Source organism: Phascolarctos cinereus, unplaced genomic scaffold (assembly GCF_003287225.1).
Source record: "Phascolarctos cinereus isolate Bilbo 61053 unplaced genomic scaffold, phaCin_HiC Scaffold_2;HRSCAF=192, whole genome shotgun sequence".
NCBI classification, from domain to species: Eukaryota; Metazoa; Chordata; class Mammalia; order Diprotodontia; family Phascolarctidae; genus Phascolarctos; species Phascolarctos cinereus.
Window position 1 is genome coordinate 332,640,837 of NW_027555625.1, and position 25,704 is coordinate 332,666,540.

The 25,704-nt window shown below is 37.5% G+C and overlaps 1 protein-coding gene across 2 annotated transcripts in view; it reads right to left on the minus strand.

Moving 5' to 3' along the window:
* FAF2 (Fas associated factor family member 2) overlaps positions 1-25,249 on the minus strand; it is a 96,795-nt gene extending 71,546 nt beyond the window's left edge. Inside the window, exons 1-2 of one of the 2 annotated variants that reach the window (XM_020998650.2) lie at positions 24,912-25,249; positions 3,696-3,764 (exon numbers count right to left, since the gene is read on the minus strand). In XM_020998650.2, the coding sequence (XP_020854309.1) occupies positions 3,696-3,764; positions 24,912-24,974 (132 nt within the window). In that variant the 5' untranslated portion in view covers positions 24,975-25,249. The remainder of the gene's footprint in view (positions 1-3,695; positions 3,765-24,911) is intronic. The other variant, XM_020998649.2, reaches the window with a different exon arrangement.
* Positions 25,250-25,704: the final 455 nt, after the last annotated feature.

The window sequence follows — 25,704 nt, forward strand, 5'->3', positions numbered from 1 at the left end:
CAACGTACACTACAACCCCTCCTTTAAGTCTTTAGAAGAAGCTCAGAGATATTAAATGCTTTGCCCATGGTCATGTAACTACTATCTTCCTGGCTCCAAATCTAGCACTCTCCCCACAACATCATACTGCTTTTCACATTAACCAGTTTAATCTGACCTCCTTTATAGAAGCCCTTTCTAATGGCTGTATGTATAATAGCTTTAATTCCTTCACAAAATGGTAAGTAAGCTTCCTAAGTGCAGGTATCTCAACTTAAAACTTCTTTTCAAGGGCCCACAGGACACAGTACCACGCTAAGGACATAAGGGCTGTTCAATAAACATTCTTTAAATGAATGGAATATGCAATTTAGTGGTGTGATTACAACAGCCAAAGTAAATGACTATAGTTAAAAATATACTAGTCTAAGGCTCTAAACAAGTAAATGTAAACAACTGAGACTGATTTCTAAAGAACTCTAATCACAAGCATTTAAAAATATTTGAGTTGGTAGCCCTAATAAAAGTAACCTATATATGGGGGTGAGAGTGGGGGAGAGAGAGAGAGAGAGAGAGAGGAGGCGTGGGGCTTAAGCCAATGTAAATAAATAAGAAAAGATTTTCTGGATCAGGCCAATAGGTTCACTTAGTCCAGTATACACTCTTTGAAACTAGAGTCAATAATCAATACCTATCATATAACTTCAAAAGTTTAGTGATGTAGATGGAATATAAGCTCCTTTTAGGCAAGAAATTTTTCACTTTTATCTTTGTGTTCTGAGACCCTAGTACAGTACCTGGGACACAGTGTTGATTGACGACTGATATTCAAACATCTGAACTCCTTTAATAGTTCACAAATAACATTCATAGTTATCTAAGTGCTGGCCACCATATTAAAACATAATCGTGAAACATTTAGCAAAATAAATATAAATATAACATAGATAATGTTAATTTGTAGTTTTTTAAGTCAATATGTAGCCTGCAGGCATCTGATTCTATCTGAAACTGACACTGCTGATCTAAGCCATCCTTGAACTCATTGATATTTTGGGCCAATACCACCTCTTTGGCTTCTAAGTTACTATTTTGTGAGAAGTAGCTATGGTATATAAGGAGCCAGTTAAAGTAAAGAACTCTTATTTGTCACAATTTGAACAAGTTCATTTTTACTCTACATCTAGCCAGAAATTACATGACTTTTTATCAAAAATTCCTATACTTTCCATCTTCTAGATCTACTGCCTTCATCTTTAGAGACTAGAAACCAAATTTTAAAAAAAAATCTACATGTTCAATTCAACAAATATTTACTAAGCATTTATTATACGCTAAACATTGTGGTAAACATAAAATATAGATAAAACAGGTACCCTCCCTTCACAGAGATTACAGTCTTTCTAGGGTTTTCAGTCTACTTTCCAGCCATCAAGGCACTGAAGGACCAAGCAGGTACTAGCTCTGCCACCTAACTCCTTTTACCCTACCACCTCCTGTATGGATGATGCCACCTCCTGTATGGATGACGACCCCTCCTGCTAGAGGATCCCCACCACCACCCCACTCTTCCACCTTGATCCTCAGGTCCACACATCTCCCTTCCCAAAAGTGGTGATTCAGGGTCTCCCAGCTCCAACCTTCTTGTCAGGCAGACATGGCTGCTCAACTACATTACTTCCAGTTTAGATGGAAAAGTATTACCTTATACTCTCCAGACCTCTGGGCATTCGTTGTCATTTGATCTTATGATGTACTCTAAAGACTCTTAGGCCTTGCCATCTACCTTTCAGATGAATTCTCATATGTGCATTTCTCCCTCCATCAGATTGTGAATTCCTTGGAAGCAGGGATAGTCTCTCTCTTCTATTTGTATCCCAGTGCTTAGCTAGTGTTTGGCACACAGTAAGCATTTAATAATTTTTCATTCATTTATAGAAGCATATGAGACATATACAAAGTAATTCATTTTCAGACAGTCAATATATTGGTTGGTTTTGCTGAAGTACTTCTGGGGGGGGAGCCCTCTTTGTTATAAAAGACAACGGCTTGCTGAGTAAAGGATGTGGGAAGAATATATTCAGATATAAATGTGATGCTAAAACAAAAGAAACCAATTTTAAAAAGAATTTTTTAAAAAGCAACAAAGTAATAGTTTATATGCATAAGATGTAAATAAAGGAGGAATGAATGGTCATTTCCTTTTAAGCCCCCAATTCTTACAATCAGATGATTAGAGGCAAATTGTTTTACATTCCCTTTGCAATTCAAAATCTCTTTATATCTTCACCTATACTCTCCTGGTCTTCCAGTCTGGGAAGATAAGGGGACCCTCCTTCTGCCAAGGTCAACTCCTCTGCCTGTGGCCTTGATCCTATCTTCTCTAGAAACCTTGCTCCAGGGATCTTTCCCTCACTCTCTCACCTATGATTTCTCTTACTATCTGTTTTTTGTCTATAAACCTGCTTAGGTTAAAAATTCCTCTATCCTAAAAAGAACCTTGAAGTCCCTTGCTCCTATCAACCCTTCAATCTACTGCCCCACATCTCTGCTAACTAGTAAATTACTTTTATTACCACATTATTTCCTCCTGAGATACTACCATTTGGCTTCCGATCCCACTACTTAACTGGTATTACCCTCTCTATGGTCAACCATAACCTTTAAAAAAAAAAGTTATTCTGATTCTTTCTGTTTTTATATCATGATCCTACTTCCCAAATTGAACCGCTTCTTGTAACATTAAAAAAAAAAAGTTGAGAAAAAACCAACACAGAAAGTATCTCAGAGCACCATTGTTTTGCCAGTGAGGGAACTCAGGCTTTGGGTGGTTAAGTGACTTGCCCAGGGTTACACAGGTAGTAAGAGTTGGAAGGCAGGATTTAAATCTAGGTTCTTTGACTCCAGTGCCACTGCTCTTATCACTGTATTTCCACTGCCTGTTCTTTGTTTTGTTTTGTTTTGTTTTGGGGGGGGTTGGGCAATGGGGGTTAAGTAACTTGCCTAACCAAAAAACCAAACCAAAACAAAAAAAACACACACAAAAAACCAACTTCAGTGATACCCTACTGCCTCTAAGATAAAATAAAGACTCCTTAGCAAGAAATTTAAGACCCTCCACAGTCTGGTGCCAAACTACTTTTCTATTCTTATTTTAGACTATTCCCCTTTGATGTTTCCTTCAATTCGGCTAAGCTGGACTATTAGGTATTCTCCAATATTAACCCCTTTCTCATTGTTCTTCCTTCACAACCATACCTGTAGAAATCCTTTCATTTCTTCAAGACCCTAAATCGATGCTCTCTTCTCAATGAAATCATCCTCAAAAGTCCCTAGCTTGAAACTCCCCTTCTCACATTTTCTTACAGTATTTTTTCTCTCCTATATTTTTATAACATTCTTATATCATACTCATTTATGTTTGTATAATTTCCTGTGTTATAAGTAACTACAGACTCTCTGACAGGAAAAGTGGCTAATTTTTAATTTTTAAATTTAATTATTTATTATTTTAATATATGTCCATCACCAAATATAGTGTCTTGGAAAAATACTTTAAAAATGCGTGTTGAATTAAAATTATAGAATAGTCATTACTAAGTGGGAGAAAGGGAACAAGGCATTAAGGAAGGCATTACAGAGAAATTTGAGGGGTTTTTGATTCTTCATAAGACTACAAAAGAAAATATCTCCCCAAAAACGTCCAATCAGTGTACCTCTATGTTCCAGTTGTGTTGTTCCAGGGTATGACGACATTGATCCATAGACTCGATACCAGTCAAATCCTAAAGGACAAGGTAAAAAGTCAAGTTACTACATTGAAAAAAATGGTATTTACTCACTTAGGGATGATTAGAAAGATATCAAAGTAATTCACATTTATATAGTGCTTTACAGTTTAAAAACATAATCCTGTGAGGTACAATGTACTAAAAAGCTGATCAATGTTAATAAAGCAAGTCACTACTTTAAATATTTCAAAGAGCTCTGATTTCAATGTATGAGTACTCCTCACTCACTAATGCAAATTTCAGCTTCCAAGCTTTAGTTGATGGTCTTAATGAGTTCATAAGATCATAGATTTAGAAGTGAAAGGGACTCACAGGTCATCTAGTCCAACCCCGTCTCTTTACAGATAAGAAAAATGAGGCCCAAACAAGTAAAGTGACTTGCCTAACATAACAGTGGTAGAATGGGGCAAAGTTTGGGGGAAAAAAATCACAAGATAATCAATCCTTTTTTTTTCTAATTTTAATTTTTTATTTTTAGGCAATTGGGGTTAAGTGAATTGTCCAGGGTCACACAGCTAGTAAGTGTCAAGTGTTTGGTCTGAGGCCGGATTTGAACTCAGGTCCTCCTGACTTCAGGGCTAGTGCTCTATCCACTGCACCACCTAGCTGCTCCCAATCAATCCTTCTTTATTTTTAAATTAGCTTTAAGTCCAGTGAGCAAAACCATTGCCAGGTTTATTCTCAACATTTTACAGTCTGGTAGGATCTTCCAGAGCTCAAGTTCCAATGGCATACTCTTCAATAGTCCAGTCGTCTCTACGTCACAATGAAGGCCTTCAGTGAAAGAAACAAGGTGCTAAAGTAATATAAGAAAAATTAAGTTCAAATTCATAATTCAAACAACATACCCAGTTCTTTAGTAAAAGTGGAAAATAATTCTCTAAATTTTCTACGGTTTTATCACAACAGTGTAGTCCACATAAATAAAAAATTACAAGTAGATATCCTTCAGTCTTCTTCAGAAAACTTTTATTGTTCATTAAAGAAATCAGTTTCCTTGTCTGTAATAAAATTTGTTTCCACATCTATAGAAGGGAAGAGTTGGACTAACTGGCCTCAAAGATCCCTTTTAACTCTTAATCTATGATCCTTTGAAATAATAGTTATACTATACATTTACATAGCACTTCTACAGTTAACTAAGGGCATCTGAATTCACTATTTCAATTGATCCTTAAATCCTGGGGAGGTATGTAGTGTAGATATTATTATATCCATTTAATAGATGGAAAAACTGAGGCCCGGAAAGGCAAGTGACTTAAAGAACCTTGAAGATCGTTTAGTCTCATTCCCTCACTTTACACATGAAGAAACTGAGGTCCAGAGATATTAAATGATACAATGAAAAGGACTCTAGACTTGGAATCAAGAGTAGAGGTTCTGATATTTTCCTAGCTGAATAACTCTGGTCAAATTACTTAAAACTCTTTTGAGCTTTAGTGGCTTGACCTACAAAATGAAGGTAAATGATATTTAGAATACATATCCCAAAAAGCTGTGAGAAAATATTTGTAAAGGGTAAAGCACTAAGGAAGTGTAAGCTATTATTGTTGTGGTTAAGTGACCTGCACCAAATCACAACGATAATGAGAAGCAGAGTCAGGGCTTAAAAACCAGGTCTTCTGTCCCCCAACACCTTTGTTCTTTATCCTACCCCATATTCACTCTAATGCAGTTTATCAAACACAAACAGATTAATGTTAAATAGGCCATATTGTTTAAAATATATTTTAGTTTTACAAAAAAAAAATCATAAGGAAAATAATAGAGCACTTGACTCTTTGATGCAATGAAGTACTTATTATTGTCTAACCCAAGACCAAAATATCTTTTGAAGTCGATATAATTGGGGAATACTCAAAGGATCAAGGCCCATTGTTAATTATCATTGACCAATCATAAAACAATTGCATTGAAGAGACAGGGGAAGAAGATAGTTGACTTTTGACTGGAAAGTCATAATATCAGGAGAGACATAGGGGGTTGGATTAGTAGATTATGTCACCAGTTACAAAATTCTATGATCCCAGGCCCAGGAATATATCACATCTTTGTGGGAAAAAAATTAATTTCAAGTACAAAAGAGGTATTTAAAATTAAATAAGGACTCAGCAAAAAGAGGCAAGTCACTACTGAACCATCATAAAGAAAAAGATTTACCATAATACACAGCCTCACTACCAATCAGAATACTTTCTAGTAGCCAATACTGAAAAGAGCAATGAATGAATATGATGAAAATGCTCAGCCTAAGCCAATACAAAATATTTGCATCTTGAGTAAAAAGGGGGGGAGGGCAATTTTAGCTAATATCTGTACTTTCTAGTAGCCAATCGTGAGTAGAAAAAGATGGTGCTTCAGCTGCACCTTGAAAAGAGAAACTCTGTAAGCTGGAGGTAAGCGGAAATGGAATGGACATTCCAGGAATGGCAGACAACTAACCCAAAGGGCAAGGGAGATGGAGTAGGGTGATTGAGGAATAAGGAGAAGGCTAGTTTGGCTGGATCTCTGAGTGTGGCAGAGGTAGTAATATCCAACGAGGCTAGAAGGTAGGTTGGGAAAACGTTGTGCAGGGCTTTAAAAACTAAACAGGAGTTTGCATTTTATCCTAAACGCAAAAGAAAACTACTATAGCTGATTGAATAATGGAGTCACTAGACAAATCTACACATAAAGAAATTACTTTGGCAGCAGTGTGTAGGATACTCTAGAGCAGTGAGTCACTTAAGGCAATGGAGAACAATTAAGAGGCTATTTCAATAATCTACCTGAATTACCCTTACAGCAGTATGAGTGGAGAATGGGTCAGAAGTGAAATATTTTAAAGGCAGAAATGGCAAAATTTGACATATGACTGGATATGGAAGTGAAAGTAAGGAGTCCAGAATAACGTCAACATTGATGATTGCAATACCCCTGACAGAAATAGTGGAAAAATGATGAGTTCAGTTTTGGCCATGTTAGGTTTCAGATGTCTCAGAGTCATCCAGTTAGAACTGTGCAATAGGCAACTAGTGATGCAAGACTAAAGCTCAGGGAAAAGACTTGGATCCAGATATGCAGATCTGTAAGATATCTGCATAGAGATGATAGTTAAACCCATGGGAACTAATGAGGTTACTGAGATGACAGGAGAAGCAGAAGTAAAGAATACCTAGGAACAGAACCTCCCTCCATCAATTCAAATGACAACAAACACTCTAAGAACTTAATAGAGAGCCTATGAGAGTTTCTATGGCAGCAACAAGGATCATCTTGAACCCAACATGTTGATAAGCATTCCTGAACTTAGACAAGTTGGACCTTAGATGACAGGCCAGTTTGTCACTGGGCACAATTACAAAGCCTTTTGTAGGGCCTATTAGAAAATTGTGTTCCATTGTGAGGCATAAGAGAATTCTAGTGGAATATAGATACACACAACTCCGAACAGTAAAGAAAGTTACCTTATTATATTACAAGTCCTTTATAACACTAATGTTAAAAGGATAGGGCTATCATATCACAATGGATCTGTGATCTCATCAATGTGGATATTGCCTCCAGGGAATAGTGAGGATCACAATCTGTCTGAATCTACTCATCCTGTGTGACTTTTTGACCATGTCCATAAGTTCATCAAAGGGGATTCACAAATGCTGAGATCTTCCCAGAGTTCTGACATAGTGGGGATACTAGTGGAGTACATGAGACTGTTCATTAATTGTTCCTTGCTTTTGCTAAGTGATCAGCTTATTTTTTTCCTGTTGCATTTTTCTCTGATGACATCACACAATTTGTAACACATAATTTCTAAACTGTAATACATTCTAGCCTGCACCACCATGAGCCTCTCTATTGAACATGGAAGTGATCCCCAATTTCAAATCCTGAAAAGGACAAGTACTCCATGCCTTGCAGCCATATTACCAAATAAATAATGGTATTAAAAAGACAGGCTTCGTTTTTGCAAGAACAAAATCAACACAACTAGGATAAGAAGGGAAATGGTCAACTGAAAGGGGGGGAACTTTGCATTAAATATCTGTGATGCTGAAGACATACAGAGAATTAACATACAAGGTAAGACAAATCGCCATTTCCCAATAAAGAAGAAATTGAAGAATATGAACAGTTTGCAAAAAGAATTGCAAACTATAAAAGACTTACAAATAACCAGCAAGAAAAATGCAAAAACAACTAAGGTTTCATTTGATTTCCAACAATTTGGTAAAGATGACAAGAAATGGAAATAGTCAACTTTGGAGGGGCTATGGAAACACAGGCACACACTAATATACCACTGGCAGAACAGTAAATTGTCTAACCATTTTGGAACATAATTTGGAATTATGATTTTTAAAAGTGACTAAAATGTCACTCTTAACCCAAAGAAGTCAATGATTAAAAATAAATGTCCCATATATACCAAAATATTTATAGCAGCCCTTTTTGCTGTGGGGGGAAAAAACTGGAAACAAAGTATCTGCCCACTGATTTGGGAATGGCTAAACATATCATAGAATGGAATAAAATATTACTGTACTAAAGAAAACAATTTCTATGACGAATACAAAGACATATAGAAAGACATATGAATGGATGCAAAGTGAAGTAAAAAGAGTCATTCAAGCACTGGAAAATGCACAGAAAATGCACAGAAGAGAACAGAAAGTTCAGAAAGAAACAAAAAGGACAGCTTTGAAATTAACATGGTAAATTTATTAGATACCCTTTTTTAAAAGCAAGCTATATGTAACAGATTCCTAGATTCACATAAAATCATTTTTTCTGTTCTGCTGTAAATTTGGAAATGTCAATTTTTTTCTTTTGGTGTTTAAGCGCTGGACAAAAAAACACATTTAAGTGAAGCTGAATCAGGACATTTACAATGATAACAATGTAAATGGAAACAACAAAACTGAAACTAAATGCTGTGAAATCATGATGATAAAGTTTAGGTCTAAAGAGCTTTTTAAGAAGGTACAACCCTGCTGCTTCTTTGAAAAGGTGAAGGATTCAACAGAAATAGCTCTGTTTGGTAATCAATAATTAGCATCAAGTATGACATAAAACAGGGAGATCTACACTTGATTTGAAAAGGAAATTCAGCACAGAGCCCAGATCAAGAAAGGGATTCCCTGCAGATGATGGTGTGCTCCAGATGCTATTTGCAAACAGCATTGTGCTAATTATATCAATCTCCAAAACACTGCAGAGCCCCCTGAAAGAGATCTATTATTGCTATAACCACTCAAAAGAATTTAGCCTGTTCATCCACACAGCAATGATCAAGTGGGGAAAAAACCTCTATTGCCCAGATTTCAACTTGCATGTAGATGGATATAGTTTATAGAGCTTGTCCAACAGTCTACCTGGAGGAACAGATGGTACAGATGGACAATGAGGTAAAACGTTAAAAAGGAGAATAGATCTAACTGCTTTCAGGAAAACAAAAAAAGCATATTTATTTACTGACACTGTTATGCGCAAGCTTCCAGTTAAAGTGAAGATACATATTTTCAATACTATTTTACTGGTGTTGCTAGCACTGCCTCCAAAAAACCATCTCTGAGTATTACAAAAAAGGCATTGGTGAGGAGAGGCACATGGTAGTCGTGAGCAGGGTGCAGCATATAACCAAAGACCTCTGAAGAATAATAGTAAAGGATGTCATGGTGGAGTTGTCTAACAGGAAGAGAAGATGGGCCTATCACATGGCAAGAACAAGAGATGACGTGGACAGCCACAGTGCTCCAATACTACTCTTCATTAAGTCTACAAAAAGCGAGGAAAGCCTCTGGAATAGACTGAACTCCTCCAACCACGGTGAAATTTTGTGAGAACATGGACAAGAGTTACTGACAAGCCACAAAGGATTACAATCTGCATCACTGGCAAGAACTCTCCAATCTATGACATCACAGATCTGAGCATTTGAAAGTAATGAAAATGTATAATATAACATTTAAATGCACTGGCTGTTATATTTTTTAATGTGCTTATTCCATTAACAATCTTCATTTAAAAGTAGTTGCTGTGCCTAATATATATATATATATATATATATATATATATATATATATATATATATATATATATATATATATATATATGGACATTAAAAAAAAGAAAAAAATGAAGGATTATAAATGTGGAATACTGAATATAATGTTGAATATAATAATGTGTGTGATTATTTTTGCTGAACTCTTTTTTTGTTTCCTTTATTGTGTTACAAGGGATAGCTCTCTGGGATGATTAAGAAGAAAGGCTACACTTGATATAAAATGGTTTTAAAAAAAAAAAAAGATGGGCATTTGTTTCAGAAAGAAGCTTGAGGTCATTAAAAACCAAGCAATTTCTCAAAGGCAATCCAACCCACTACTCTCCCATTCAATTCCTGGCCTATGTGACTGGCTATTTGCAATGTCTATCCTAGATATATGTACTGATGGAAAAGTTCAAGAAATTGTTCACCTAATTACATATTACAGTCTCTTAACAAAAAGGTAATCTCCAACCATTTTTTTTCTTCTGTGGATATTTAGACCAAGTTCTTTTGAGTAGTTATGAATCCTCTTTAGGAAACTGCAATGTTCTAGTGCTCATGCAAGACAGCACAATGTCACCTTAAAAAGGAGAAAATGGAGGCTCTCACCAAACCAAAATGGAGGATCTCTTCAACTTGGACTCTGTATAGAACCTTCTCCATAATACTAAGGGACACTTCTGGCAAGCACATCTCCCTTAGAGGCAGTCAGGTGGTACAATGTGGAGAGTGTTAGACTTGGAGTTAGGAACACAAGTTCAAATTCAACCTCAGATACCTACCTGCTGTGTGACTCTGGCGCAAGTCACTTAACCTCTCTCAGTCTCAGTCTGCTTGTCTAAAAAATGGGGAAAATAGCACTACTTACCTCACGGGTGTGTTGTGAGAATCAAATAAAATAACACGTAAAGCAAGCAACATATAGGTGTAATTATTATTATTAGAACTTTCTTGATACTACCATGAGGTTGAACAGTTATGTGATATAACATCTTTCAAGCTATCCTTAAATGATATTGGCATGTATATGGGAGACACTTCATTGGAAGAGAACTTTTAAAGCAACATCAATTATTTGTTCTACTGAATCAACTGCTTTTCATCATCAATAAGCCTAGATATAGACTAGTGTCTAGTACTCTCTACGCTCTTTAACGAACTGTGTTATTGTAAGGATTTGGTCTATTATGAAACAGCACTTGAAAAACCTTGCCTGTCCCTTCCTAATGCCCTAATCAGGGAAGCCTTAATATGTCATCAGTCTCATAAAATTTTTATGTAGATGATAAAAGTAAGAAGGAGGGAACAAGCATTTCTGTGTGTCAGACACTGTGCTAAGCACTTTACAAATGTTATCTCATTTGTCTCTCACAACCTCTTTAGGTGCCATTATGAACTTTATTTTTTTTAATTAATTTTTTGTTTTCAACATTCACTTCCATAAGCTTTTGAGTTTTAAATTTTCTCCCTCTCCCTCCTTCCCCTCTCCCCTACCCCAGACGGCATGCAATCTGGTATAGGCTCTACATATACATTCATATTAAACGTATTTTCACATTAGTCATGTTGTAAAGAAGTATTAGAACTAATGGGAGGAACCATAAGAAAGAAAACAACAACAACAACAAAATAAAAAATACAGAGTAAATAGTATGCTTCAATCTGCATTCAGACTCCATAGTTCTTTCTCTGGATGAGGGTAGCATTTTCCATCATAAGTTCCTTGGAATTGTTTTAGATCCTTGCATTGCTGAGAAGAGCTAAGTCTATCAAAGTTATTCATCGCAAAATGTGGCTATTACTGTGTACAATGTTCTGGTTCTGCTCACTTCACTCAACATCAGACCATATAAGGCTTTCCAGGTTTTTCTGAAGTCTACCTGCTCATCATTTCTTACAGCACAAGAGTATTCCAGTACATTCATATACTACAACTTGTTCAACCATTCCTTAATTGATGGGCATCCTTTCAATTTGCAATTCCTGGCCACCACAAAAAGAGGTGCCATAAAGATTTTTGTATATGTGTGTCCTTTTCCCATTTTTATGATCTCTTTGGGATACAGACTTAGGAATGGTATTGCTGGGTCCAAGAGTATGCACAATTTTATAGCTTTTTGGCCACAGTTCCAAATTGCTCTCCAAAATGGCTGGATATGATCCTTATTTTTACAGTTGAGAAAACTGGGGCAGGCGGAGGTTAAGTGGCTTGCCCAGGGTCATAGTAAGTATGCCTGAGATCGAATTTTAACTTATGTCTGCCTCACTTCAGCATTCTATCCACTGTAACATCTAGCTGCCTCTTCAGAAGACATATGGATCAGCAATTGATGACACTGTCACTTTTTTTTTTAATGGCACACGGTTCAAAATTTTTTCCTCACCTCTGGCATGCTCCCCTCTTTCATATGTATCAAGATTTTTCCTCAGTGAACTCAAACTGACCCAGAATGAACCAATGTGTGCTGAGAGACTTTTTCCATCTTTGCTTTCTTCAGTGTCACTTCCACTACTCAAGAAGCAAACACAGACTGGGATAGCTGTGCATTGTTGGGCATCTCACCAAAATTTCTTTAAATTTATTTTTCCCTCCACTGATTCTTGCTATTTCATGAGATGATAGTGCTCATAATTTTTCCACCTCACTTCCCCATAAAAATTTACAAACACGTTTATATTAGTTGATGTTACTCTTGCAACTGATGCTGTCAAATCGATCTGTTTGGCAATTCCAAGTCTCTGTTGGCTGAAATAGTATCTCTGGTCTCCCTGATGTGGCAACTGATCTGTTTAAAATGTCTGAAATTGTTGTAATTGCTGTTGATGACCTTTCCTTCAATAGTTTCCCATTTTTAAGTGTTAACATACTTAAAGGTTGTTAGAATTGCTTTCAATGAACACCATATTTTCGCTTCCTTAATTCAAATTTTATGTTAATTTTGTCCTCTGTTCTAATAAGTTGATGGTCTAACTGTACACAGAAAGCTGATTCAGGAATAATTCCCACAACAATAATAAGTTGCTTCCTGTCTGTCAAAATCTAATCAATTTTAATGTTTGTAAAACTATTTGGTCCTGTTCTGGTAAAGTGCCTTCTGATTCTTTTCTCAAAAAAGTATCATAAACATAATGCTTCTTTTTAGTATATTGCTACTTTCAATTCCTTACTCATAACCATATTATCCAACTTTTTTTTTACCATCTTCTTAATGCCCTTCTTTGCACTGAAGACACCAAATATCAAAATATACACTGATTTTTTATTTGAACAGCTTTTATCAAGTTCTTCATAGAATTTCTTTATCTCTTCATTCCTGGAAACTGATACTGATATAAGCTGCAATTATTTTAATAGTGGTTTTTTTGAAAACGATATCATGAGCACTGTAAGTAAATCAATAGAAGGGCTCTCATCAAATTGAAAGCTAGAAAGGACTTTAGAAATCCTTTAAAACATTAATTGACAAAAAAATGTTCAAAAGGGAACACATTTTTGTTATTACTTTTTAAATAAAATATACAATTTTAAACTACATAAGTTCATAGGTCTTTTTTATGCATTTAGAAATCAAACACATTTTTAATATATAAAGAGCAAAAAAGAGGACTGTTTATATGAACTTCTGCCTCCCTCATTCTACACTTGTTAAAGTCATTTTTTTTGCATTCAAAAAACAACATGGAAGAGGTATGGTTAGAGAATACTTATTCTGAAAGATGGGAATTGGAGGGGCATGTTGTTGTGGACTATAAGCTCAACATGAGTTAGCAGTCTGACGCCAAAAAAGCTAATACATTCTCGAGCTGCCTTAAGAGGGATTGTTTCCAGGAACAGGGAGCTGATAGTCCCAAAATACTATGCCTGCATCATTTCACCCAGAGGATTGTGTTTAATTCTTTTTTTCTTTTAAAGGCAATTGGGGTTAAGTGACTTGCCCATGGTCACACAGCTAGTAAGTGTCAGATGTCTGGTCTAAGGCAAGATCTGCACTCAGTCCTCCTGACTTCACAGCCAGTGTTCTCTCCACTGTGCCACCTAGCTGCCCCAGATTGTGCTTAATTCTAAAAACCATAGCTTAATAACACTGACAAGCTGGATTGTACAGAGAAAAGACAAAGGGTCTAGACTAGAGTATATATCACATAAGAACTGACTGAAGGAAACACATTATCATATTAAGTCCACAAAAGAGAAGGCTCTCAAGAGGGTCATGATAACTGGCTTCAAGTACTTCAAAGGTTGTCACGTGAAGAGGGATTAGAATTGTGTTATATCCTTAAGGACACAGCCAGAAACAATGGATGGAAACTGCAAAGAGAAATATTAAGGGTTTGATGTCAGGAAAAATTTTCTAACAATGAGAGCTGCCCAAAAGGAGAATGGGCTCCTGGAAAGCTGGTGGTTTCCCCCTCCTTGGAGCACTTTAAACAGAGGCTGGATACCTATGTGGGTTGTACCTGATAGCCACTGAGGTCTCTACCAACTCTCAAATTCTGTGATCTCATGCAATTCAAAGATTCTTTTATTATAAAAAAAAAATTGAGTTTTCCTGATTTCAGAAGTAAAATGATAATACTAGAAGCAGCAAACAGTCTGGCAACTTGCAAACTAGACAAAGTGATCACCGAGAGACTATTCTACAAGTGGATGTCACATAGTATAAAGAGCATTGGACAAAGTAATAAGACCTGGGTTTTATCCCTGACTCGTTGTGCCCCCTGGGGCACGTCACTTTGGATCTCAGTTTCCTTACTTGTAAAATGAAGGGGGGTTGACTTAAGTTGGCAAAACGTTAAAAACAATAAAAACCAAGGTTGGTGGGGCTGCGGAGAAATAAGCACATTAATATACTGCTAAATGAAATACTGATTTTTTTTTTGGAAAACACTATATTTAAAATGTCACACCCTTTAACTCAGTGGTTGGTTCCACTACAAGGAGTGCATCCTAATGATGTTCTTACACAAAAATACTTATAGAACTCATATTCATATTAAAGTCAAATAGCTATAAACCCTTTATGTCTCCAAAGATAAAGATATAGCAAAACATTATGGCATATGGACATAATAGAATATTACTGTGCCATAAGAAACGGGAATGAAAAATACAAAGAAATATGGTAAGATAACTGAATTGATGAAGAGTGAAGAAAGGATAATCAGAATAGATACACTGACTAAAATACTTCAAGAACCACTTGTCATTTCATGAATGTGGGAAACTCTCCAATACAAATGGGTCAATTTAGTAGTTAGTTTTCAAGAGTCACAATGGGTCAAAAAGTCATCATATCCTGTAGCCAACCTGGTGATAGGCCTATCCAACCTGGTTAAACTGGTCCTCAGACAACATACCAGACTTGTACATGAAATCTTTCAAGTTTGGTAGACTTTGTGGAAGCTCATGCTCTACTGGCACAGGCTTCATCTCCACTAGTTGAGGACCCTGACTACAATACAAGAGATATAGATATAGGAAAAGATATAGTTATGACTTTGAAATCCAAAAGAATATAGAAGAGTTTAGAAGAGGAAAAAAGCAAAGAGAATGGTGTTATTGTTTAACTAACTAATAATTTGACAATTTCATGCACGATTATTCTTTTGTTTGAATTTGTTTTTGCTGCTGGTTGCTGGCTAGTGAATCTGGAATAAAATTTTGAAATAATAAAATGAAGGTTTAGACAATGAATTCTAAGATCCTGTCTATTTCTAAAATCCTACACATGAAAAAAAGCCTTTATTAAGCGGCTACTAAATGCCAAGCACTGCACTAGGCACTAGAGACAGCATCTGCTCTCAAGAAACTCACACTCTACTTGATAATCCTATAATTTTTTTTAATTTGTAAATTTGTTTAAATTTAAATACAAAATAAGAAAAGAAAAAAAAGCATGCCACGTGCACAGCAGAACATAATAGAAAGGATTCAAAATACACAACAATAAATTTCCATTTCAACAAAGCCTATATAGGGTCAGCTAGGTGGCGCAGTGGCTAGAGCTCCAGCCTTGGAGTCAGGAGGACCTGAGTTCAAATCTGGCCTCAGACACATAACACTTACTAGTTGTGTGACCCTGGGCAAGTCACTTTACCCCATTGCCTAGCCAAAAAAAAGCCTATATAATAAATACTATGCATTGTATTGATATTCTATAATTCTTTCAGGACAAATTTGTACATGATAACAAACCAGTGAGCAATACTGGTCTACATTTTAATTTCTAACTAAATAACTTTTAAAATTTCCTTCTTGCTATCAATAGTAGAGTTCCCAAGACTTTTCCCCCAAATCTTCTCCAATTACAGATTTAGGGGAGAATTCATGATATTTTTTGAGAATTTCGTCTGGTTCTAGAACTTGCGAAATTAGTCCATTTCATGATTGGAGTGGAGAAAATGGAGAGGAAGATACCAGTGGGAGGTAGGGCAGGGAGAACTTTTGGTCCCTCCTGAACTTTTCTATTTCCTGCCTACTTATAAATAGCAGGTTCCTAAGACTGCATCCCCAAACCTTCTCCAACTATTTAGGAGAGAATTTAATATTTTTTTTTCTCCATAAAATAACACTCTGTAGTAAGAAGCTCCTTCAATAAGGTCTATAAAAGTTGTCTGTCCTTTGTTTCAAAGAGAACCGATGACATCACAGGGTCTTGACTTGCATGTGAACTAGATTCAAGTGAGGCAGAGTTGTACAAAGTAGTCAGCCTCACTTTCTCTTCCACAGTCATCAAAGTCCAGTGGCAAGACAAAAGTCAGGATGAATGGTGACGGCTTGGGATGCAGTGGACGACCCTGGCATCTTCAATGTCTGACCAAGCTCTAAGCGCTCCACAGTGCCTGCTTTAGCCACCTTCACAGATGTTAAAACAAACTATTCTCATCTACCCATTCCACCAAGGGAGTCTTCACAAGTCTGGAACAGATATCCTCCTGACCTACCAACAGGTTTGAGGCCTGTTGGTTACCCCCAATCTAGTTTAGCCCATCTGCAGAGACAGTTTTACTGGAGTGTGGCAGCAGTGAAGCTACGGCTTCTTGGAGCCACAGATGAGAGTTATGTGAAAGGTAGACACCAACAGTGGATGAGCAGCCCTAAAAATGGTTTGGCAAGCCCTCACACCAGAGGTGCCAGTCTTCCCTGACCCATATGTCCCTCTCAAAAAGGTAATTTCATAGCCACACATGAAAGGAAGTCAGCCTGAGTGGAAGTGGGAAAAATGATGTATTAGAAAAGCCTAAGAACTGACATCCGAATCTATGCACGAGGCAGTTTTAAAAGTAGATCGTATACATTTAGACCCAATGATTTTCACATGTGGTCACTGTTGCTACCTGATCTACTACTCAGATTCACAGTACTTACATGTTACAGATAATAAGGTACCATGTACACAACTCACAGGATTTCTAGGATTAGGTAATTTAGAAGAGTTATGTAGTACCACCCAAATATACCTAGCTCATCCTTGTGATTAAAGACTAAGGCACAGGTCTCAAATCTCAGCTGGGGGAGAAGCACTCTCTAGATTCCATCTAGTACACAGGCTTTATTTTGATTGAAAATGCTCTTAAGTCTTCATGTTTCTCATTTTCACTTAAAACTCAGAAACCTGACAAGGGCAAGATAACTTTGTTACCACTGGTTTATCAGAGAGAGAGTTTTGCTTTTCACAATGGGAAAACAGCCTTTCTAGCGGAGGGCTAGAGTAGCAGGACTGGTATTACTTTCACATCCCCTTGTAAGTAAGTGAATGAATGAAAAACATTAAGCACTTATTATGTGCCAAGCACCATTATAAGTGCTAGAGACACAGATACAAAACTGAGGACCCCAAGATGGGAGTTCAAGAACTAAGTAGGTTTAAGTCCTTCAGGGCATGGTCTCTCCAGCGCTAGTAGGTCTTGGACTAATTATAGTGAGCTATATATATGAGCTTATGCCCACCAATCTGGACAGATGGGGTCCCAGAAGTTTGTCTAAGAACATACACGGAGGGCAGGTAGGTGGCATACTAGATAGAACACCAGCCCTGATGTCAGGAAGACCTGAGTTCAAATCTGGGCGAGACCAAACACTTGACACTTACTAGCTGTGTGACGCTGGGCAAGTCACTTAATCCCAACTGCCTTTAAAAAAAAAATTAAAAAAAAAAAAAGAACAGACACTGACCTGCAGTCAGGCCCTTACGCTAATATTCACTCTAATTAGTTCCATTTAATTACTTGTTTCCCAAAATCACTTGGGTCATTTACAACAGACTTTAGATGCTTTTAACAAGATACTACTGCTCAATTAAAAATAAATTCTCTGAAAACTGTAATCTTCCATCACTGGATTTTTTTAATTGGAAAAGGACGTTAAAGCTAGAAGTAACTTTAGACCCTATCTGGTCCAAAATTCTCATTTCAAAGACTAAAGTCTACAGGAACTGAGTAATTTGCTGAATGTAACACAACTAGTTAGTAGCATTCTTCCAGATCTTACAAGCAATGGATGACAAAATATGGTCCTCTGACTACTGGTAATCTGGTAAATTAACCACTGATAATCATGAGGTAGTTCCTAGGCTGCTTCAGACCCATCAGAGTAGGTTCTCCAATATTTGTCAACTAGTCTCAGGTACACATCACACAATCTATGATACCATCACAGGTATCATACTATCTCACTGCAGCTTACCAAGACTGTTTTATCTAAACAAAGGTTCCATAAGCCTGTTGTATTTTTCCAGTGGCAAGGCAAGTGCCTCCATGACATGAAAATTCTGAAAAACACTGCAAACAGCAACAGCAGAAGCCCATCTATCCCATTCTATTACCTTCTGTGTATATGAAGTTAGAACTCAGTTTAAAATAGACATTATGAGCTGATCCCTCTCAAATTATCATAACTTTCTTCATTTTTAAACATTACACATACCTTATAAGAAATTAGTGAGTAGGGACAGCTAGGTGGCACAGTGGATAGACCACCGGCCTTGGAGTCAGGAGGACCTGAGTTCAAATCCAACTTCAGACACATAACACTCACTAGCTGTCTGACTCTGGGCAAGTCACTTAATCCCAATTGCCTTACACACACACCAAAAAAACCACCCGAAATTATAGTGAATATCCAGTCATAGCATAACTCAAACAGTAAGTATGGGGATGTTATAATTGTTTCACAATACTAGTGTCACGGGAGTAACAAAAGGGACACATATGAAGTGCTAGGAGATACTAAGGGCCATAAAGATCCTAACGAAAGGGGCAGCTAGGTGACACAGTGGATAGAGCACCAGCCCTGGAATCAGGAGGACCTGAGTTCAAATCCATCCTCAGACACTTGACACTTATTAGCTGTGTGACCCTAGGCAAGTCACATAATACCATTGCCTACACAAAACAAAACAAAAATCCTAATGAAAGAAAAAAGGTGGCCTATTTTCCTCAAGAATTGGATTATGTCTTCTAACAAGTTGCTGACTCAACAACTAAGCTTTAATTTGTCATGCTTAACCCCATTAGAAATAAATGTTTTATGGTTTTATCCATTCTTCCCAAATACAACTCCATTACACCTGGGTCATTATATGGTAGAAAAGGAAGGCTTAGGGACTAGAGTATGCTTATAAATGTTTAACAATCAGAGGCAAAAGTTTAATTAATCTGTACTACTATTTTCTCCATCACTTTCTTAAGTCTAGCCCACCAACAAAATAAAACAAGCTATCTGAGGACTGAAATATAACAATGGGCTCTAGCCCATATGAATTGGCTCCAACTCACTCCAAGGTTCATTTGACATTTAGAACTAGAAGGCAATCTAGTGGAATCCCTTCATCTGGTTTCTACAGAGCAGTGCAAAATAGAATCTTGCCAAATTTTCATTCCTTTAGACTTGACAGTGATACCCTCCTCTGGAAGCTTACTTTACTATGCTCCCTTTAAAGATTACCTAAAATCTTACCTCCTTCAGAGCTTGATTTCAAAGTTCAGTCTGTATTGCAAATTTGTTTCTATCTTTGACCTCCTCAGGGTACGTGCCCAGTAGTAGAGTTGTTGTATCAAAGGGCAAGAAAAGTTTAGTCACTTTTCTTGCACAATTCTAAACTGATATCCAAAATGGCCGGATTACTTCATAGTTCAACTAACAGTGAAGCACCTGTCTTTCCACAACCCCTAATTTCCTTTTTCCCATCTTTGCCAATTTGCAGAGGTTGAAGTGAAACTTCAAAATTGTTTTAATTTACATTCATTAATTATTTGGAGCATGCTAATCATATAATTGTTACTTTCATTTTTTTTTGAAAAACTGATCTCTTTTTAATCTTTGTAAAAAGATGGTTTGGTGGGTAGGAGAAACAGAGGGAAATATTCAGAAATGAGAGTAATCTTAAAAAAAAAGCTACATCAATTTTAAGTTCATATCCGTTGGGCATTTTATCTAACAGGGAATGGCTCTTCATCATATATCTGGATCAATTCTCTATGTATCTTGAATATCAGCCTTTCTTCTCAATTCCACACTAATTTTGAAGGCATTAACTCCAACATTTAGGATAGCAAAAAGGCTTTCAAAACCTTAAGATTTAGTGATATGAGAACCCAGATTTCACCCAGTCTTTACTGGATTTACATTACAGATGTAGAAAGTGAGGCCAGCGGAAAAAAGTCACACATGTTATAAAAAACAAAGCTGGGACTAGAACCCAGATTATCCGACACCAAATTCATCACTCTTTTCTATTATATCATACTGTCTTTGATTGCCAAGACCTGTTACTTCAGTTTTCTCATTACATACATACCTATTTGTATATATAATTTCATAAGATGGCTCTAATTTCTGTTCCCTCTACCCCAATGACTGCCAAAGATGTCAGTCAAAACCTCCCCTAATGCTCATTCTGTTCATAATTCTAAAACACTACCTTTTCTCTACGATATTAGTCGATCATGACATAGCGCCATATATATGCATCTCATGTAAAATTAATTACAGTGCCTTGCACCTGACAAGTACTTAACTGAAGCCTGTGAAATAGGGGTTAGAAGAGAAAAGAAGAGTGTTGGAATTTTCTTCAAAGCATTGTAACTCTGAGGAAGGTGTTTCTTTACCTTCTGATTTGCTACAATAAAATAAGACCAGAATCACAAAGAAGCATAAGAACTCAGAATAATATATTTGTATAGTATAAGGCAAGCTTTCCACAGACATATCTCCTACATGCTTAATACATATGGTAGAAAACTCAGCTGAATAAATTAAAAGAAATAAATATAAGATGTTTTATACATCAATGAGGGGGATACAAAAATGAATAAAAGTTAATGCCTACAAAGAGCTTATGATCTAGTAGGAAGTTCACACATCCCTCCTCATTCCCTCATTTCCCTCTCCCAAAATACAGAGAACTTAGGGTGCATAAGTAACAAGACAAGGTGCTATAATGAAAAGTTTCCCAAAGGAGTGGTTGCTGTCAATAGACTGCAATTGGAAAGTTGGAGGGGAGAGAATGAGTGTTGTGGCAAGAACAATGAATTTGGAATCAGAAGACCTGGAAGCATACCACCATTATTATTTACAATAACTAAATGACTTTGGACAAGTTAGTCAAACTCTTCAAGCCTCAATTCCTCATCTTCAACTAGTTAAGAAGTACTTATTAAACAACTGTGTGCCAGGCATTATGCTATGACCTGGGGATACAAATACAAAAAAGAAACAGTTCCTGACCTCAAGGAGCTTAAATTCTATCAGAAGAGACAGCATGTACACTTAAGTAAACATAAACTACATGTACAGTTTACAAACAGAAATTTTGGGCGGAGGGATACTAGCCCCTCTGATACCAGCAGTATCACAAAAGGTTTCATGTAGGAAATGGCACTTAAGCTGAGCTTCAAAGGGAGATAAAGAAGTGCAAAAGGAAGTATATTCCAAGCATGAGGGACAACCTATGCAAAGACATGATGATAGGAGATGGAATGCTATGCATGAGGAATATTAGCAAACAGCTCTATTTGTGGGAGTAATGTGTTGTAAGACTGGAAAGGTAGGCTGAAGCCAAATTTTCAAGGGCTTTAAAAAACAAAGAGGAATTTGCCTGCGATCCTAGAAGCAAGGGACCACTAGAGCTTTTTGTGAAGATGAATGACAACTGCAGTTTCACAAATATCATTTTGGCAACTTTGTGGAAAATGGACAGAAGAGAGGCAGTAAGATCAATTAAGAGACTACTACAATAGTCCAGGCAAGAGGTACCAAAGACTTGAAGTAGGGTAGAGATAGTATGATTAGAAAGAAGGAGACAGATACAAGAAATTTTGCAGGGGAAGAATCACTAAAACTTGGGAACTGACTGAACTGGTTTAAAGAAAATGACTCATAAAATAAGGGGATTGGACCAGATCAGCTCTAAGGTTCCTATCTGCTATAGATACTAAGATCCTAAACATAATGATTTAATTCCTAGAACACAATTCAAATATTTAATGTACATTAGTATATAAAATAAAAATTTATGTGATTAGTAATTTCTTGTTTTATACAAATATGCATATTTATACTTTAGAAAGTATGCACTATAAGAATACAGCTATATCATTTATGATTAAATAACTAAATACAGTGTTGGAAATTATTTCTGGAAAAACTGGACAAAAGGCTATTGGTCAGGAAGCCAAATCCTATCAACATTAATCATTTTGGAAAATTAATTTTAATCATAATACAATTTCAAGGAACATAATTTTCCTTAACTGTAATGTAATTAATTGCACCATTCAAAGAAATACAAATTATACATTTTTACTCAAAGGAAACGAGTAAGCATTCTTCAAATGAGAATTTCCTTAAAACACACTAAACTTTTTTGTAAAATGATGGCAATACAACTGTTTTAATTTTCATGAAATAGCAAACCATATGTTGAAATGGCATAAATCCAGCACTTAGGTGCTCAACAAATATGTCTGACTTGAAACCTACAAAGTTGATAACTGGCACAATTTAAACTCCAAATCACAGGTCCTTTGTCAGACTAGATAAAAACTTCTAAGTAAACAAACTATGATCTTTTTTTCAAAGGGCTTTTTCTCATGAATGTTTTGGAATAGTCTAAAAAAAGGAGACAAATGTATTAATATTCAGGATATCAATTTTTAAAATGATCACTTTTTCCTTCACATGAAAAAGAGGTCAAGGGAGAAAAAGGAAGATTTTTGCAATAAGTTTCAAATATGATGCTATACACCAGAGCTCAAAATTAGTTTCCTATGCAAACAGAAAAAGTATGAAAAATAGCATTTGATGGAGACATTTTATGAAATCTTAAAGATAAAAAACTATTGTACATTTTAAGCAGGAAGGAAGAAATCTAAGATATCTAAATTTTTTTGCTTTCTCAAAATATCAAAATTAAACAAAATAGTAAAAACCAGAAGCTGATTCCTATTATGTGACAAATGAAATTCTGTTATGTCCTAAACTTTACTTTGGCCTTCCAAGAATATTCTAAATGCAGAAAAGAAAAAAAAAATCAATGCTTAATGTTACAAGGAAAGATAAGACAAATCAGAAAGTGGTAAATCTGATCATAACCATAACAATGAACTACGGTGCTTCCAACTAAGTTCATCCTACACTAAAGCCACTATCTGACTCTACACCTAGACATGCAGCTCTTTTACTGAAGTAGACACTCTTTGATAACAGATAAGACTCTCCTGTCACTTGCATGCTCACAGTACCACATTAAGATTCACAGATAAAAATAATTTAAAATAACTTACGGCATCTTAAAGCATTTAGTACCTCAGGTGCGCTACCTCTCTGTGACTCTAAAAAGAGGTTAGATGGTTTACCAAAGTTAAACAAAGCAAGAAATAATTAGTGACTTCAGACCAGTCCAGAGCTGAGACCAGGTGACCATTGTTTGCTACTCTTTTTCTTCTGTTTGCTGTGTCATCAATTTTCCCCACTCAGGCTTACATACAATGCTTACTAAGTTTTGGACAAATTATATTTAGATTTCTATGCTCATGTTTCTGTTCATAAGTAATTTTAAATTTTACAACCAAAAACTATTTACCAAGCCTAAAAATTAAGCTGAACTATATCAGAGGACTCCAAGTTAGACAATTCTTACCCATCACCCCATAAAAAAAATGACATTTTGAAAAGTATAACATTTATTGAAGGAAATAACTAAAAAGTATTATTTTGGATGGTTAATCCTTTGGGCAAATGTCACCCTGCTTCTATTCCTCTAATCTGGCAATAATCTGTTCATTAAGATTTAGGAAGAAAATGTGTTATCAGCTTTAGAAAAGATTCTAAAATTAATGGACACCATTCATTTCCCCCATCCTCCACCTCTCAGATTCCCAGTCCAGAGTTAAACAGCCTCCTTACCATAAACCCCCACAGAAAAATCACCCCGATCCTCCTGTGTTAAGTCACTAACAACGTCAGGGCACTGGATATACAGTAGGCATGCCCACAGCTGCTACTAGCTTGATCAGTTTAAGAACAAATCCTCCTAGACTACAGGCCCACGGAGGAGGGATAACTAACAGGTAAAGACACTCATGTGTAAACTAGAGTAGGTTCCACTAAGAAGTTAGGGTTGACAACAGCGGGTCAAATACTTGGGGGGAGGGGAATGTTACCAAGTGTGTGGGGTGGGGTGAAGGGGGAGGAAAGCGACAAATGGGGGAAGGGTCGAGGTGAGAAAAAGTGGGAAAAGAGGACAAGAGGGAGCGGAAGAGAGGAAAAGGAAAGAGGGAGGAGGGGAAGGAAGGGGAAAGGGAGAGAAATGGGGGAAAGAAGTCAGGGAGAAAGGTAAAGAAGGGGAAGGAGCTACAGAGAGCAAGAGAAGGGGGAGCCCCGGGATCCCAGACAAAAGGGATGGCAAAAGACCAGGCTGGTGCCAAGCCAGGGGGCGCGTCGGGGTCTCTGGAAGGGGCCGGGAAACCAGAGGGCAGTTGGCTGCAGGGAGTGGGGAGTCCCCGCGGGTCGTGGCTAACAGGTGCTGCCGTCTCCCCGCCAGGGGAGGAAGAACACGGCGCTCGGCTCCGGACACGCAGCAGCGTCGGTGGCCTCAGGCCCTCAATACCTGGAACTGCAGCAGCTTTTCCGTCTGCTCCTGGGTTAAGTCCCGCTCCTCAGGCGCCGCCATTTTGCCGCCGCCTCTACGCCTCTGACCCGTCCGCACCGTCACCCGCCGGAAATGACCTCATCCGTACCCGCTTCCGGTCCCGGGCCGTCACCGCGGGCCGTCTGGTCCCGGGCTCGCGATTCTGCGGTGGCAACCTAAGGCTGCTGGGATGGCTGCAGAAGGCCACCTCTCGGAGGCACGCCCCTTACCTTCCGGAAATTCCCGAAGGCCTTCGGGTAACCCACGTGACTGCTTTACTAAAGCGAGGCTCCACGCACAATCACCAGAATGGATCGCGGGTGATTCCGGAAGCTCCCGAGTCCTTCTGGGCTGATCCCGGATGCCGTCTAAGGACCGGAAGCGTACGAAAGCGGGAGGCGCTCTTTTTTGCTTCGAGGGCTATCCCACGTGTGTGCCCTCGGGCCGGCCTCTGGGAAGGCTATGGGGTGTACCTAGTACTGCAGCCGCACCGGCTCATCTCACTTCCCCAAACCCTTCCTCCCCTGCGGGGTCCCTTAGCCCATATGTGGGAGTAAGAAGATACGGTTTAGGATTGCGGCCTCGACCCTTGGAAGTGTGACCCATACATCTCACTGGGGGAGATCGGCGTGGGGGAAGCCCTCTGTTGTCTTATGTGTAAAACAGGCGTAGTGACCTTTGCGTTCCACACATTTTTTTATATGGTTGTGAAGCAGGGATTTTTGGTAAACTTTAAGCAGCTTGTTCAGCCTCCACAGCTCCTTCCTCTCCT